A 15,419-nucleotide genomic window follows, 5' to 3' on the forward strand; every position below is an offset into this window, starting at 1 on the left:
TTGGCTCACTTTTACTTGCCCCACTATTTGACAGACTGAGGGGACAGTTTAAACATACTGAAGGTGCAGAGACGCAGTAAGTGAGTACCACGTTTTGGCATCATTCTAATAAATATTCAACAACCTTTGATGAACATTATTCCCAATGAATTGAATCAATATTGTGACATTAGGAGTACTTTCCTTACTCCTATTGTACTGACACAGAACAGGTATTTACCTATTGAGTCAGGGGCTTCTTTGAATACTTTATGAGCAACACCGAGTCACTGCACATGACATGTACAGATGCATCAATTATAATCTAAAGGTTGTAATATGATGCCTCGCTCGTACAGTGAAGGCTACTACCTCCATATAAGCGCATCAATACTGCACAGGTAGCTCTGGGCCAATACACTTCCGCCAATACACTTTCGAGAGATTGAACGGCTATATTTTGAGAGCAGACATCCTAATGCTATCCTCAGTAAAATATACAAGAGGACATCAGACTTCGTTTTTCAATACACATGAAATGCAAAACAAAACACCCACAAATGTTTTCGGATTAGTCAGTAAGATTGGGACGCGCTTGTAACTACTTCACTAGAGGCAATAGGCCAACATACAACAGCCTAGACATCACTTGGTGTCCTTGGTCGCAGAGGGAAGTTGGAAGATGCACATCCACAACAACAAGCGAGTCTCATAGATTTCTGTATGTCGGGATTTCTGAAAGCATAAATGATGGGGTTTATCATAGAGTGACAAATGGCCGGGAGAGCGGTGACGTAAGTATAGATGGAGGGGTATCTGATGTCCGCCACCAGAGAGTACATGGCGAATGGGATCCAGCACAATGCAAAGGTGCCAAGGATAATGGAGAGGGTGGAGACCCCTTTAGTGGTGGAGGAGGAGTGGGAGGTAGTCATGAACTGGTGCTGCACGGCGATTTGCTGCGCGTGACGAAAAGCAATCTTGCAAATCTGGAGGTATAGTTGCAAAATTAGTGCGAATACAAAAAGAAGAGTCACCGCCAGTGCGGCGGCGTGATTTTTATCAATGGGGGCGCAAATACTGCAAGTAGTCTCATCCTTAAGGCAGTTCCAACCCATGATCGGTAACGCGCCCAGAGTGATGCTAGTCACCCAAATGAGAACCAGTGTGATGATGGTAAAAATCACTGTTCGTTCCGTGTGGTAAGTGAGTGCGTTGTAGAGGGAGAGGTATCTATCCACAGTGATTGCCAGGATATTGAGAACGGAGGCCGAAAAGGCAGTGATGAGCAGTCCAGCTGATAGCAGCGTCGCGAATCCCGTATCAAAGATGTAGGTGATGGTGAAATTCACTATCAAACCAAGCCCCGCCAGTAGGTCCGCGAAAGCCAGGCTCCCTATCAACACGAACATGGGCGCTTTCAGGGTGGGCGTGTAAATAATTAAGGCAATCACGATTGCATTTTCACAGGACATGAGGGTCCCTGTGACACACAATACTATATCCCAGGGATTCACGCTGACAGGCACCGGCTCCAGCTCGAATGTTGGAGGTGGCGTGGAATTCCCTCCTTCTTGAACACTCCAGATTGGGGATGAGGTGTTCTGGAATTGGTTACTCATAGCTGCGGCAGAGAGTGAATCATCACTGAGAAAGACAGAGAAGGGGAGGGGGCGCAGATAGAGAATTTCAGAGTGGTACAGTGTAAAGACACTTGTGTTCAAGAGTGTATCTTACATATTTCCAAATAAAAGATTTGGCTCATTAGACAGATGCACGTCAAATTGCGGCGTGAATGCATGGCCAAAATGCCGCCTTTTATGCATAAAATATATTAGCGGAGTATCACTGACTAGTCTAATCATAACAGTGAAACTGTGCTGTTAAGTGTACTTATGATTTCCTCCGTTGACTCCCAGCACATACAACAAAGAGTTAAATTCAAATGAGAGCCCCTCTGTCGGGACTATTGACATCACGGATTGGCTGTTTGAGCAGGAATTTATAGAAAGGGTAAAAATGTTAATGAATGGGTTGTCTTTGATCTAATTTTAGATCATGTCATTTCGATTAGTAATACATTAGATATGGGTTGTTCCACTCAGGGCAAGTTCATATTATTAATCCACACATGTAGTCTTACCCCCTCGCGTGATTATAAAGGACTTCTAAGGTCAAAAACCAAATGATGTCATTTTTGTGAGAAAAGGTTTCTCTCTTGTCTATAATTTAAACACGGACATAATATATAGATATATAAACTGATCACTAACCAGTGCATCCATGCGTGTCACTATGCCTCAGTCAAGTGATGTTGAGATGGCTTGTTGAGGTCTACCCATATGCATTCCTTGACAGCTGTTCACAGGGAAGATGGAGACATTGGGCGCGCGGGTGAAGACTATAACCGGTAACCGCCGGCGCCGATGTATAATATAACCCCTCTGTTTTCTTTTACCGTTATTGTAACAAATCGATTTATCGCAGGAGGACGTTAAGACTTGGTTGACACACCGCTAATGATGTTGGCAATTCGCTGGCATTGACTCTTGCTTGTTACTATCCTATTGGTCCTGTGGATGATTCTCCAACTGACGTCAAGTGCTCCCACTCCATTCTTCATTCGATGTGTGATTCAGAGCTTGTAGAAGAGGGTGACACAGCATAGAATTTCAGAAAAAAATACTCAATCCCATTAGGTGTTTCGCGTTTATGTATTTTATGTATGTTTTTGTAAGCTAAGAACTGGTATTATTTCCAACTAGATTTTAATTGCGTGGCAGATAATATATTCACACAAGGATCCTAAGAGTTACCTTGCATTTTACTGACCTCCGTTGATGAGAATGGTTCCAGCATCTGATTGAGCTTATTTTAAGTTCAAAGCACATTCCTCCCTTGACGTCGGCACAAAGTGATACCAGTATGAGTAGACAACTGTTTTCTCCTGGAACCTGCAGGAGGCAGTATAAGACTTTAAAGGGGGGGGGGGGGGGGACAAATGTGATCAGTAAGGCAGCTGTGAAATCTTTTGGAAGTTTCACCCTGCCACTGGTGATTAAAGTAACTTGCTAGCTGGTTACAATACACGTAAACTTGCTGACCTGCCTGTCAAAAACAAATTGACCCTAAATTTAGTTTTGACTATGCAGAGTTTGTTTCTTTTACTGGGATTATTAAGACCAATTAACTTTCACCAGTAATGTTTTACACCCTCCCTCCATATATCCCCATGATCATGTAAGAAGTCTGATCAACTTCAGGAATGGCCTTCTAGTATGAGTTCCACTACAGAGAGGAGGGCGTGTGAGCATGGTCTGCCTATAAGGAAGCAAAGGGTGTGGAAATAGTAACGTATATTAGATGGTTCTCACCCTTCACTGAACACTTGACCCCGATGGAAGCAGCCCCAGCCCTAATCACTCCCCTCCCCATGTTTCCTGTCCCAACGCCTGGTACACAGCCACTTCCTGTGTTCTAAGGGAGGGGCTGATTTAGAAGTTACATTTGCAGAACATTGGGTCATATTGGGACGTGGGTGACAAGAGTCAGGTCTAGAGAGACAACTCACCATTTTATTGAGTAGCTTGGAGGAGGCTGGTTATTATCAGTTAAATTGAAATATTCCCAAATTATTATTATTAATTCATGAGCTCCTTCCTTGCAGGTAAAGAGGTAAGTGATTTAGTTTCTATATGTAGGTCTTGGGCTATCAGGTTGAGAGGGTTCTGTGGATAACATTAGTATGGAATGGTGAATTAATGACCTATCAATAAAGTCTCAGTTTTGAGCTCTTTACAATCTATCAACTAAGGGCCACTAATATGGCATGAAGATGACATGTAACAAGTTAAGTGTCCAGTATTTCCAAAAGTACATTTACATTTTAGTCATTTAGCAGACGCTCTTATCCAGAGCGACTTACAGTTAGTGAGTGCATACATTTTCATACTGGCAAGTACAATGATTCCTTTGCTACATTTACTTTTCGTAACATAATTCAGTAAATCAATAAAGATAAAGATAAAGATCAAATGTATTAGGTCATGTCTGCATGGTATTAGAAATACATTCTTCATCTGAGTTTACTCTGGGGAAAGAATCCAAGCTTGCTTGAATAAACCACAGCCTTTTATTCTGAAGGGTTCACATTGACTCTGACACAATTGGCACAGCAAAGCCGTCTTGGTACAGTTCGTGAACTGTATGTTGTATTTTATTCACCTTCAGTAGTCCCACCAAAGTCATGAAGGCCTACATGTAACAAAGCTCTATTCAGATTTATAAACTGGGTGGTTCGAGGACTGAATGCTGATTGGCTGACAGCCGTGGTATATCAGACCGTATACCACGGGTATGACAAAACATGTATTTTTACTGCTCTAATTACATTGGTAACTAGTTTATAATAGCAATAAGGCATCTCGGAGGTTTGTGGTATATGGCCAATATACCACAGCTAAGGGCTGTATCCAGGCACTCCGCGATGTGTCGTGCATAAGAACAGCCCTTAGCCGTGGTATATTGGCCATATACCACACCTCCTCATGCACTATTGCTTAAGTGAACCACACAGTAGTCTATCTATAGCAACGTACAGTACGTGTTGAACTGTTGCAGTTAGCAGAAAAACTCAGGTTACATAAATGAATGTGCTTCTATCCCCATCATGTGCAGACAATGTTTCCCAGAAGTTGTGAAACATTGGTCCACAGCTCTGTCTCAACATTAGAAGAAGAGGGTGGAGCCAATTTCTCTTTCTCAGCTCTGTCATCTTTCGTCTCAGTTGTTACTGTCAACATCTGCTACACCGTGCATCAGACATTTTGTTTTGACTGTATGGCTAGACGCTTTTTGATTGTTAGTTTCAGGATTATTTATTTAGACATACTTCGGAAAGTATTCAGACCCCTTGACTTTTTAAATTAAATTAAAATTAACTTTTCCCACATTTTGATACGTTACAGCCTTATTATAAAATTGATTCAATTGTTTTTTCCCCTCATCAACCTCATACCCCATAATGACAAAGCAATAACCGTTTTTTTAGAAATGTTTGCTAATTTATAAAAAATTAAAAAATGAGTCTTCTTGGGTATGACGCTACAAGCGTGGCACACCTGTATTTGGGGAGTTTCTCCCATTCTTCTCTGCAGATCCTCTCAAGCTCTGTCAGGTTGGATGGGGAGTGTCGCCGCATAGCTATTTTCAGGTCTCTCCAGACATGTTAGATCGGGTTCAAGTCCGGGCACTGGCTGGGCCACTCAAGGACATTCAGAGACTTGTCCCGAAGCCATTCCTGCGTTGTCTTGGCTTTGTGCTTAGGGTCGTTGTCCTGTTGGAAGGTAAACCTTCACCCCAGTCTGAGGTCCTAAGTCAAGGATCTCTCTGTACTTTGCGCCGTTCATCTTTGCCTCGATCCTGACAGTCTCTGCCACTGAAAAACATCCCCACCGCATGATGCTGCCACCACCATGCTTCACCGTAGGGGTGGTGCCAGGTTTCCTCCAGACGTGATGCTTGGCGGCATTCAGGCCAAAGAGTTCAATCTTGGTTTCATCAGACCAGAGAATCTTATTTCTCATGGTCTGAGAGTCTTTAGGTGCCTTTTGGCAAACTCAAAGCGAGCTGTCATGTGCCTTTTACTGAGGAGTTGCTTCTGTCTGGCCACTCTACCATAAAGGCCTGATTGGTGGAGTGCTGCAGAGATGATTGTCCTTCTGGAAGGTTCTCCCATCTCCACAGAGGAACTCTAGTGCTCTGTCAGAGTGACCATCGGGTTCTTGGTCACCTCCCTGACCAAGGCCCTTCTCCCCCGATTGATCAGTTTGGCCGGGCGGCCAGCTCTAGGAAGAGTCTTGGTGGTTCCAAACTCCTTCCATTTAAGAATGATGGAGGCCACTGTGTTCTTGGGGACCTTCAATGCTCCAGAAATGTTTTGGTACCCTCCCCAGATCTGTGCCTGGACACAATCCTGTCTCGGAGCTCTACGGACAATTCCTTCGACCTCATGGCTTGGTTTTTGCTCTGACATGCACTGTCAACTGTGGGACCTTATGTAGACAGGAGTGTGCCTTTTCAAATCATGTCCAATCAATTGAATATACCAGAGGTGGACTCCAATCAAGTTGTAGAAACATCTCAAGGATGATGAATGGAAACAGGATGCACCTGACCTCAATTTCGAGTCTCATAGCAAAGGGTCTGAATACTTATGTAAATAAGGTATTTCTCTTTTTTATTTTTTATACATTTGCAAATATTTCTAAAAAACTGTTTTTTCTTTGTCATTATGGGGTATTGTGTGTAGATTGCTGAAATTATTTTTAAAAAAAATCAATTTTAGAATAAGGCTGTAACAAAATGTAGAAAAAGTCAAGAGGTCTGAATTATTTCAGGAGGCACTGTATCTTTCTAAAGCATCTAAAGGGATGTTCCGAGCAAGCAGCCACCTCTGGTATGATCTTGTGAACACACCCATTGAGATAAACGGTATTGAGGTGATTGTAAGACATTTACTCAAATTGTCTCAAGTTCATGCTTTTATTTACAAAGAAGTTGATGGAGTTGAACACGTCCATCTGGAAAAGCCAATGTAGCAAAACAGCTGTGAATGACTTGGTTGTAAAGTAGAAATTGATATATTTGTATTTTATTTCACCTTTATTTAACCAGGTAAACCAGTTGAGAACAAGTTCTCATTTACAACTGCGACCTGGCCAAGATAAAGCAAAGCAGTGCGATAAAAACAACAACACAGAGTTACATATGGGGTAAAACAAAACAAAGTCAAAAATACAACAGAAATAAATATATATACAGTGTGTGCAAATGTAGCAAGTTATGGAGGTAAGGCAATAAATAGGCTATAGTGCAAAATAATTACAATTAGTATTAACACTGGAATGATAGATGTGCAAGAGATGATGTGCAAATAGAGATACTGGGGTACAAATGAGCAAAATAAATAACAATATAGGGATGAGGTAGTTGGGCGGGCTAATTTCAGATGGGCTGTGTACAGGTGCAGTGATCGGTAAGGTGCTCTGACAACTGATGCTTAAATTTAGTGAGGGAGATAAGAGTCTCCAGCTTCAGAGATTTTTGCAATTTGTTCCAGTCATTGGCAGCAGAGAACTGGAAGGAATGGCGGCCAAAGGAGGTGTTGGCTTTGGGGATGACCAGTGAGATATACCTGCTGGAGCGCAGACTACGGGTGGGTGTTGCTAAGGTGACCAATGAGCTAAGATAAGGCGGGGATTTGCCTAGCAGTGATTTATAGATGGCCTGGAGCCAGTGGGTTTGGCGACGAATATGTAGTGAGGACCAGCCAACAAGAGCGTACAGGTCACAGTGGTGGGTAGTATATGGGGCTTTGGAGACAAAACGGATGGCACTGTGATAGACTACATCCAATTTGCTGAGTAGAGTGTTGGAGGCTATTTTGTAAATGACATCGCCGAAGTCAAGGATCGGTAGGATAGTCAGTTTTACGAGGGCATGTTTGGCAGCATGAGTGAAGGAGGCTTTGTTGCGAAATAGGAAACCGATTATAGATTTAACTTTGGATTGGAGATTCTTAATGTGAGTCTGGAAGGAGAGTTTACAGTCTAACCAGACACCTAGATATTTGTAGTTGTCCACATACTCTAGGTCAGACCCGTCGAGAGTAGTGATTCTAGTCGGGTGGGCGGGTGCAAGCAGCGTTCGGTTGGAGAGCATGCATTTAGTTTTACTAGTGTTTAAGAGCAGTTGGAGGCTACTGAAGGAGTGTTGTATGGCATTGAAGCTCGTTTGGAGGTTTGTTAACACAGTGTCCAATGAAGGGCCAGATGTATACAAAATGGTGTCGTCTGCATAGAGGTGGATCTGAGAGTCACCAGCAGCAAGAGCGACGTCATTGATATACACAGAGAAAAGAGTCGGCCCAAGAATTGAACCCTGTGGCACCCCCATAGAGACTGTCATAGGTCCAGACAACAGGCCCTCCGATTTGACACATTGAACTCTATCTGAGAAGTAGTTGGTGAACCAGGCGAGGCAGTCATTTGAGAAACCAAGGCTATTTAGTCTGCCAATAAGAATGCGGTGGTTGACAGAGTCGAAAGCCTTGGCCAGGTCAATGAAAACGGCTGCACAGTACTGTCTATTATCGATCGCGGTTATAATATCGTTTAGGACCTTGAGCGTGGCTGAAGTGCACCCATGACCAGCTCGGAAACCGGATTGCATAGCGGAGAAGGTACGGTGGGATTCGAAATGGTCGGTGATCTGTTTGTTGACTTGGCTTTCAAAAACTTTTGAAAGGCAGGGCAGGATGGATATGGGTCTGTAACAGTTTGGATCTAGAGTGTCACCCCCTTTGAAGAGGGGGATGACCGCGGCAGCTTTCCAATCTCTGGGGATCTCAGACGTTACGAAAGAGAGGTTGAACAGGCTAGTAATAGGGGTTGCGACAATTTCGGCGGCTAGTTTTAGAAAGAAAGGGTCCAGATTGTCTAGCCCAGATATATCTATACTCCTTAATGTAAACCATCCAAGGCATGCCAGGAATATCAAGTCAGCTCTTGTCATGATGCAACTGTAGGGGCTATGGAACTATTTTGATGTTCCAGTCTCTTTGAAACTATTCAATACTCTCGTTGTCCCTTAGAGGCAAATATGCTCCACACGCCATCAGAAAACTATTTTGATGTCCATCCTCTGTTCTCCCCTCTCTCTCTCTCTCTCTCTCTCTCTCTCTCTCTCTCTCTCTCTCTCTCTCTCTCTCTCTCTCTCTCTCTCTCTCTCTCTCTCTCTCTCTCTCTCTCTCTCTCTCTCTCTCTCTCTCTCTCTCTCTCTCTCTCTCTCTCTCAGCATCCAACAAACTCAGAGCAAGTAGCAGCCCACTTCCCATTGTCATGGCAACAGCATGTGAATGTATTGGGCCGTAGGAGCAGACTGTAGAGTGGATGTAGGAGTGCTGCATTGGAAGCCACAGCTCTATCTCCTGAGCCAGCTGTGAGGTAGGAGGGGGACAACACAGGGCTTTGGATGGGGTTTATGGACTCATTAATCAGGCTCTGTTTTACAGGAAGGTTGAGATGACAGTATGCCATTGATGTCTCTTCATTCTGTCATGTATTCATTTTGACTTCATGTATGTAGTCATGCAGATATGGTTGTGTGGTTTATGTGAAATGTTTTCATTTTTATTGTTCAAATTAGTATCTATTTATTCAAGTAAGTCGAGGGTCTCTGTCACGCTACAGTATGTGCACGTCTCTCTCTCTGTCTATCTCTGTCTCTCTCTCTCTATCTCTGTCTCTCTCTCTATCTCTCTCTCTCTCTCTCTCTCTCTCTCTCTCTCTCTCTATCTCTGTCTATCTGTCTCTCTCTCTCTCTATCTCTCTGTCTCTCTCTCTCTATCTCTGTCTCTCTCTGTCTCTCTCTCTCTATCTCTGTCTATCTGTCTCTCTCTATCTCTATCTCTGTCTATCTGTCTCTCTCTCTCTCTATCTCTCTGTCTCTAGCCATCTATCTGGAAAGGTAGAACATGGACATGACTATGTCAGCAAGCCCTCTATTTTAAGCATTATTGTTATTGTGTGTGTGTGTGTGTGTGTGTGTGTGTGTGTGTATATATATATGTGTGTGTGTGCGTTGTGAGAGGGTGTGTGTCTGCATGCATGCATGCATATGTGGGTGCGTGCATCTGTGTGTGCAAGCATGTGTGTGTATGAATGTGTGCATGCATGTGTGTGAGTGCAAGCGAAGTGTATGTTCTTTTTGTGTGTGTGTATGTATATAACATCTGTTTTGTTAAAGGAAAGGGAATAGGACTGATCATTTCTTCATCCAGGGAACCCAAAGGCTGTGGTGTTTGTTATGCTGATGAATGCAGAGAAAACTCTCCTTTGACTGTCAGTGGTGGAGTGTGCAGCATATCTAAATGGCAACTTGACCCATGCAAAAACACACTCTTTGACGACATCATAACCCACACACACCATTTAGAAGAAGTGTTAAAAATGGTATTCTTTAAGGCAGAATATGTTGTTCAGAGAGTTGTCAAGAGAGAAAGCAGGTGATAGAGCGGAAATGAAAATGGAAGGAAAAAGGGATTTTGGAATGAAAGGAATGAAGGAAATTCATAACAACTACAGGTTTAGTCCAGGAATGAAAGAGGGAGGATTCCATGAGCAGCTGTATGCAACAGTCTGCATCCCACTAATTATCCCAATAGCAGGTGCCCTCTCCAACAATGAAAGAGGAGCATTTTCCCAAGAAACAGCATTGACCGTCTTCATTGGCTAATTTCATTGACACTCTCTCTGACTGTGTTGAGACTTAAGCAAGTCTTCCATCATTGGATGTGTAGATCTCAAAGCCACATTCATCATACTAGCCCTGAAACTATTACTACAATACAAAAATGATGCATTTACCATCTCTTTATTCCTCTTAATTGATCTAATTTTTTATGTCAATCTAACATCAAAATGTTCATTTCTTCCTGGACACAACCTTTCCCTTTTATCAATGGCCATGGATGTTTTTGGCATGATCACTGGAATAGCTTTTCCAATCTGTCAATTATTCTTCAATAGTTTGTTCATCCCATTCAGTGTAGATGGCGACAAACCAGGCATCATGCAGTGTTGATCTAATCTGGGGTTAAAATAAGTGTTTTTGTGATCTGTATCTGGATGACCAGGTAGCAGTTGCCATGGTAAACACCCACTCTTCCTTTATCAAGCACAAGACCAAGATAGGCAGAGATATATTCTGAAGTTCTTCCTTCTCTCTAGCCACGTCCCTCTCGCCCTCTCCCACTCTCACTCTCTTTCTCTCTTTACATACAGTATCCACATACTCAAAGGACTATGGTTTGATTAAAAAGGGAAATGAACAAAAGACAGAATTGCCTATATTGGTTTTATTTCTGAAAACTAGACAAACACCCCACTGTGCTGTCACTCACACAACTTGCTTCTACTCTCTTCTCATCCCCTTAGGTAACATCTAGCTGAATGAATTGTGAAACTCTGTTCTCTAAAGAGGACCCATCTCTACTCAGCCAAACCGCCAGAGATCTGCTTGGTGTCTCAGGCCTGTCTCTGATGTCATGGAGCACAGGGCCCTGATGTGTACCAGTCAGGCCTGGAAGGGGCCCAAAGGCTCCACCTTCTCCCCCAACTGGGACAACACATCATACCAACCAACCATCATGATGTCCCCTTGTCCTGACGTGGTCAAGTCCCCATGCCAGCATGCTGCCAAGATATGCCACCCCCCAGAAGCCTCTGTGACCTCCCAGTTCCAGCAGGTTGGCCCCCACGCCTCAACCTCAACTGGGTTGTCTGCCATGGCTAACACTGCCAGTAGAAGAGGTGAAAGGGAGTGTTATATAGTCAACCCCATTAAAAATGAGGAGACGGCCCTGCCAGCACACAACCCTGAGTTTCGCAGACGCTCCTTCTCCGCAGCCACTGCCTCAAACTCAATCCCTTCCAGAAACAGATGTGACAGCTACGACCACCGATGCCCTGACAACAGCTCAGAGGACATTAGCAGAGGCGACGCCTCTCCGTTGAGCCCAGACGTCTCCCCTGATCACGGTGGTCCACGGTCGCGGTCCCGCAGCATCATCCTGAGGAAGACGAAGAGGAGGCCGGCGCCACCAACCCGTAGCGTGTCCCTCAGGAGAGACTCCGCCTCCCAGCTCAGAGACAACAGGACCAAGAGCCTCTACATGGACAGGGACACAGCTACCCAGGACTCCTTCCTGCCTGACCTCATCCTCATCTCCACACCCAGGACAGAGGAGGAGCTGGGCCTGGAGCAGTCCCCTGCTCAGCCTGTACAGGCTCTGGTTGGGCCACCAGTCAACAACAATGGGCAGCTAGGTGAAGTAAGATCTACTGACCGCTGTTCTTCCATGTCAAGCTCAGGTCCTGCTATGGGTATTACTGGAAATGAGGACAAAAAAGCCCCCAGCAGGTCAGAATCAGTCAGACCCCCTCCCCCCTTGCGACACCCTCCGTCTCTAATTTGTAAACAGTCCCCCTTCCAACCACCTGCCCCAGACTCCCCTTCCAGTGACCAGTCCAACTCTCAGTGTGAGACTTCTCCCCCTCCTATCCTCATGTCTTCCATCACTGGACCCTCCCCCCTGGGCTGCAGGATGCGGCCCAAGTCCTCCACCTCACCCACCTCCCCCAGAGCCAGGACCAGCAGGCTGCGGCTGTCCCTGGAGTTGCCAGGGGTCGTCCCTCTCCCTGACCCGACGTCGGTCAAATCCAAAGCCACCCGGCGTCACTCCGAGTCCTCTGGCACTACCAGACCCAGACAGAGGCTGAGCTCCAGCATGATGGTGATGCCTGTGGTGACCCAGGAGGATCTCAGCAATGTGCGTTTACGTTCCGTCAGCAGCTCAGACTCTGACAAAGGCCTGGAGGGCTCACCTGAAGTCATCAGGGAGGAGGAGCAGGAACAGGAACAGGAGCTGGAGAGCTGCCCACTGGTCCACCACAGTCCTAAAGCTAAACCACCTGTTGCTGCTAAGCCACCTGCACATAAATGGCCACCGATACATATGGTAAAGTCCTCCTCAGTCTCTACACAGTTCTCAGAGACCCTTCCAGCCTCACCAAGAGAGAGCCAAGGGAATATGTTTATGGTGGAAAGAAGAGCGAAGCCTAAGAGGTCGCACCAGCCTCCTTGTGTTGCCAGTGATGGGGTTATGTTTCAGAGGCAGCAAGCTGTAGACAGGCAACAGTATGAAGTGACTGACTCACACCCACCACCCGCCTCCTACCATTCAGAGACCAGGGACGTGAGAAGGACCTCTCCCACCAGCACCACATCTCGTCAAGCTGAATTAGATAGGAAGAAGAAGTTGGTTCCCCCTCCAGTCGCAAAGAAACCTGATGTCCTCTTCATGCCATCTATCAGCTCACTGGGACAGGAGAGCACCAGGAGCCATGTCTGGTCTGGGCTCAGTGGTGCTTACCAGGTTCCTGCCAGTGCATACCAGCCTCCTACCACTGGTTACCAGGTTCCTGCCAGTTCATACCAGCCTCCTACCACTGGTTACCAGGTTCCTGCCAGTGGTTATCAGTTTCCTGCCAGCGCTTACCAGCCTCCTGCCAGTGCTTACCAGCCTCCTGCCAGTGCTTACCAGCCTCCTGCCAGTGCTTACCAGCCTCCTGCCAGTGCTTACCAGCCTCCTGCCAGTGCTTACCAGCCTCCTGCCAGTGTTTACAGAGACAGAGACTTTACTGGACAAGATTGCAACCATCACAGGATAAGAGACGGTATTCTTCAATTTTATAAGAACTCACTCACACTGTTTTGAACTCTCTGCATGCAGTCTGTAACATCTGTAACCATCATCTGTAACATTCTTTATTGTATGTTGTTAAAATTGAATCAACGTGTACGCATACTATGTAGATGGCACGAGTTAGCTCTTGAACTAAAGTATTTTCATCCCAAATGGAAATGATAGTGTTCTATTTTTTCCTAGATGAGAACAGTGAAGAGAGGAAGACAATGCCTCAGATGAGAACACTATGCCTCAGCGAGCAGGAGGAGGAAGTGTTTGACCACAACTCCTCACAACCAACTACTGAGGACCTATTCACCATCATACACAGGTAATGGGACTTACTTTCCCCCAAAATAGAATAGTCACCGACACACAAAACAAACTACCCGCGTTACGTAAGTAACGGGACCTGTCCATTTTCATGCACACTAAATTAGTTAAATAATTCCATCCAACAAATAAACAAGCATTAACACACTTTCCAAAAAAGTATATTGTCAGAAATATTTCATCTTTAAGTTGTTTCTCAAAGGTCTTGTCTTCATCACAAGTGTATTAAATATGCCTACTTTCTGGACTCCCTGGTTTTGTAAAGGTCAAAGAAGAAACTCCTGGGTGGTAAAGAAACAGCTGACAGCGCGGGGAGCAGGCAGGGTTACGGATCCCCCAGTAAAGGCATCCAGAGGGATGTCCAGAAGTCAACCTCCAAAAATGACAACTTCATGGCTTTTCTGCAGAGGAGGAGGAGCAATAAACCAAGCTCTGGGGAGAGACTGTCAGCCTCTGAACTACTGAAGAATACCAAACCATTGGCCGGCCAACTGTAGAGCGTCAAACAACTCCAACGTTTATGTTTCTCAATGTGTTACAAACACTTTTCACTCAATATGGGGCATGCGAGTATTGTGGACAATCAGGGACTGAAGGAAAGGCTATTGTTTATATTGCTTTACGTGCTACAGTACAACGGCAACTTGTTTCTGTGACGGAAATACAGCTTATAGAGGTCATGTCTAACTGTAAATACGACAGTGTTGGCCAGCTGTTTTTTGCTTATGAGCTAAGACAATCTATCATGTCAATACATTTTTCTTGCCTTGACTTGTGATGCCTACAACATCTGTTTTTGAGCTGATAACGTTTGTGCTTTTGGTCATGTGTCGCTCAGAAATAAAACAAAGCTGCTTGTGTGTCTGTGACAGATCATTAGTATGCGTCTGACCTAACCCACTGCTGCCCAAACCTTATTCACTCTGACAAAGTAATGGATGAGCATGATTGCTGTTTTATTGACTGGTTGTTCACCTTATGCAAGTTCCTCCAGTGTCATGATTATTGAATTGATATAAATCCAAGATAATGTATGTTCAAGAACCAATGTTTTCCCCTGAAACAATTCCCTATCACAATTAAATTACATTCAAAATTGGTACCTTACTTACTGTACATAGGTTTGTGAAAGAGCAGTTCTTAGGCACTTAAGTGGGGGGGTCGTTAAACATTCAAGCCAAGCATGGGGACTCTGAGCATGAGGGGTGTTACTGAGAGTGTTGGAGATAGATAGAAGGGTTTTCATATAATCCACAGCTCAGCTGCCCTAGGTCTGTAATGCGTCACTCCTTCTGATACTATGCCTGAGTGGATTATTAGTGTTCACTACTTCACTCTCACTACTAAGGTCCACTCTGAGTTTCACATTCAACATGATTTTCCAGTTCAGTGTTATGGATCGTCTCATCGCTGGATTTAAGAGACCTTAGTGTTCCAGAAGGGGAGAAGTTGTGCTAAAATGGTAAGGATGATGGTGCACCTGCCAAATACAAGTTTGTATAACAATGTCGACTAGCTGCTATGTTGTGGGATAGAAGGGCTGCTTTCTTTTTAGAGTTAGTGTACACACACATATACACACACACACACATTTGGTGGGAAAGGCTGAAGCAGATATAACACAAGATGAATCTTCTTTCTGTTCCTCCGATGTCTCTCCTAAAGAATTATAACTTTGTTGAAAAGATTGTTACACAGTAATTCCAACCACAACTAATATGTGTGACTGCGTTGGATTCAATGAGATCTTCCAATGGCTTTCAATAGGATAGCTATGTAATAAGGAGTCGTGTTCATT

The 15,419-nt window shown here is 44.5% G+C and overlaps 2 protein-coding genes across 2 annotated transcripts; one reads left to right on the plus strand and one right to left on the minus strand.

The window, feature by feature from the left end:
• Nucleotides 1–617: 617 nt before the first annotated feature.
• Nucleotides 618–1,619, minus strand: gpr185a (G protein-coupled receptor 185 a; the record flags this gene model as incomplete). The annotated part of the gene is made up of 1 exon (XM_084140705.1): nucleotides 618–1,619. The coding sequence occupies exon 1, from the start codon at nucleotides 1,599–1,601 to the stop codon at nucleotides 618–620; it is 984 nt and encodes a 327-aa protein (XP_083996831.1). The 5' UTR covers nucleotides 1,602–1,619.
• Nucleotides 1,620–3,534: 1,915 nt separating this feature from the next.
• LOC311099954 (NHS-like protein 2) lies at nucleotides 3,535–14,675 on the plus strand. Its single transcript, XM_084140674.1, has 5 exons — nucleotides 3,535–3,654; nucleotides 8,836–8,984; nucleotides 10,977–13,277; nucleotides 13,490–13,619; nucleotides 13,887–14,675. The coding sequence occupies exons 3-5, from the start codon at nucleotides 11,087–11,089 to the stop codon at nucleotides 14,116–14,118; spliced, it is 2,553 nt and encodes an 850-aa protein (XP_083996800.1). The 5' UTR covers nucleotides 3,535–3,654; nucleotides 8,836–8,984; nucleotides 10,977–11,086; the 3' UTR covers nucleotides 14,119–14,675.
• Nucleotides 14,676–15,419: the final 744 nt, after the last annotated feature.

The sequence above is a fragment of the Coregonus lavaretus genome (assembly GCF_964263955.1).
Source record: "Coregonus lavaretus genome assembly, chromosome: 24".
NCBI lineage: Eukaryota > Metazoa > Chordata > Actinopteri > Salmoniformes > Salmonidae > Coregonus > Coregonus lavaretus.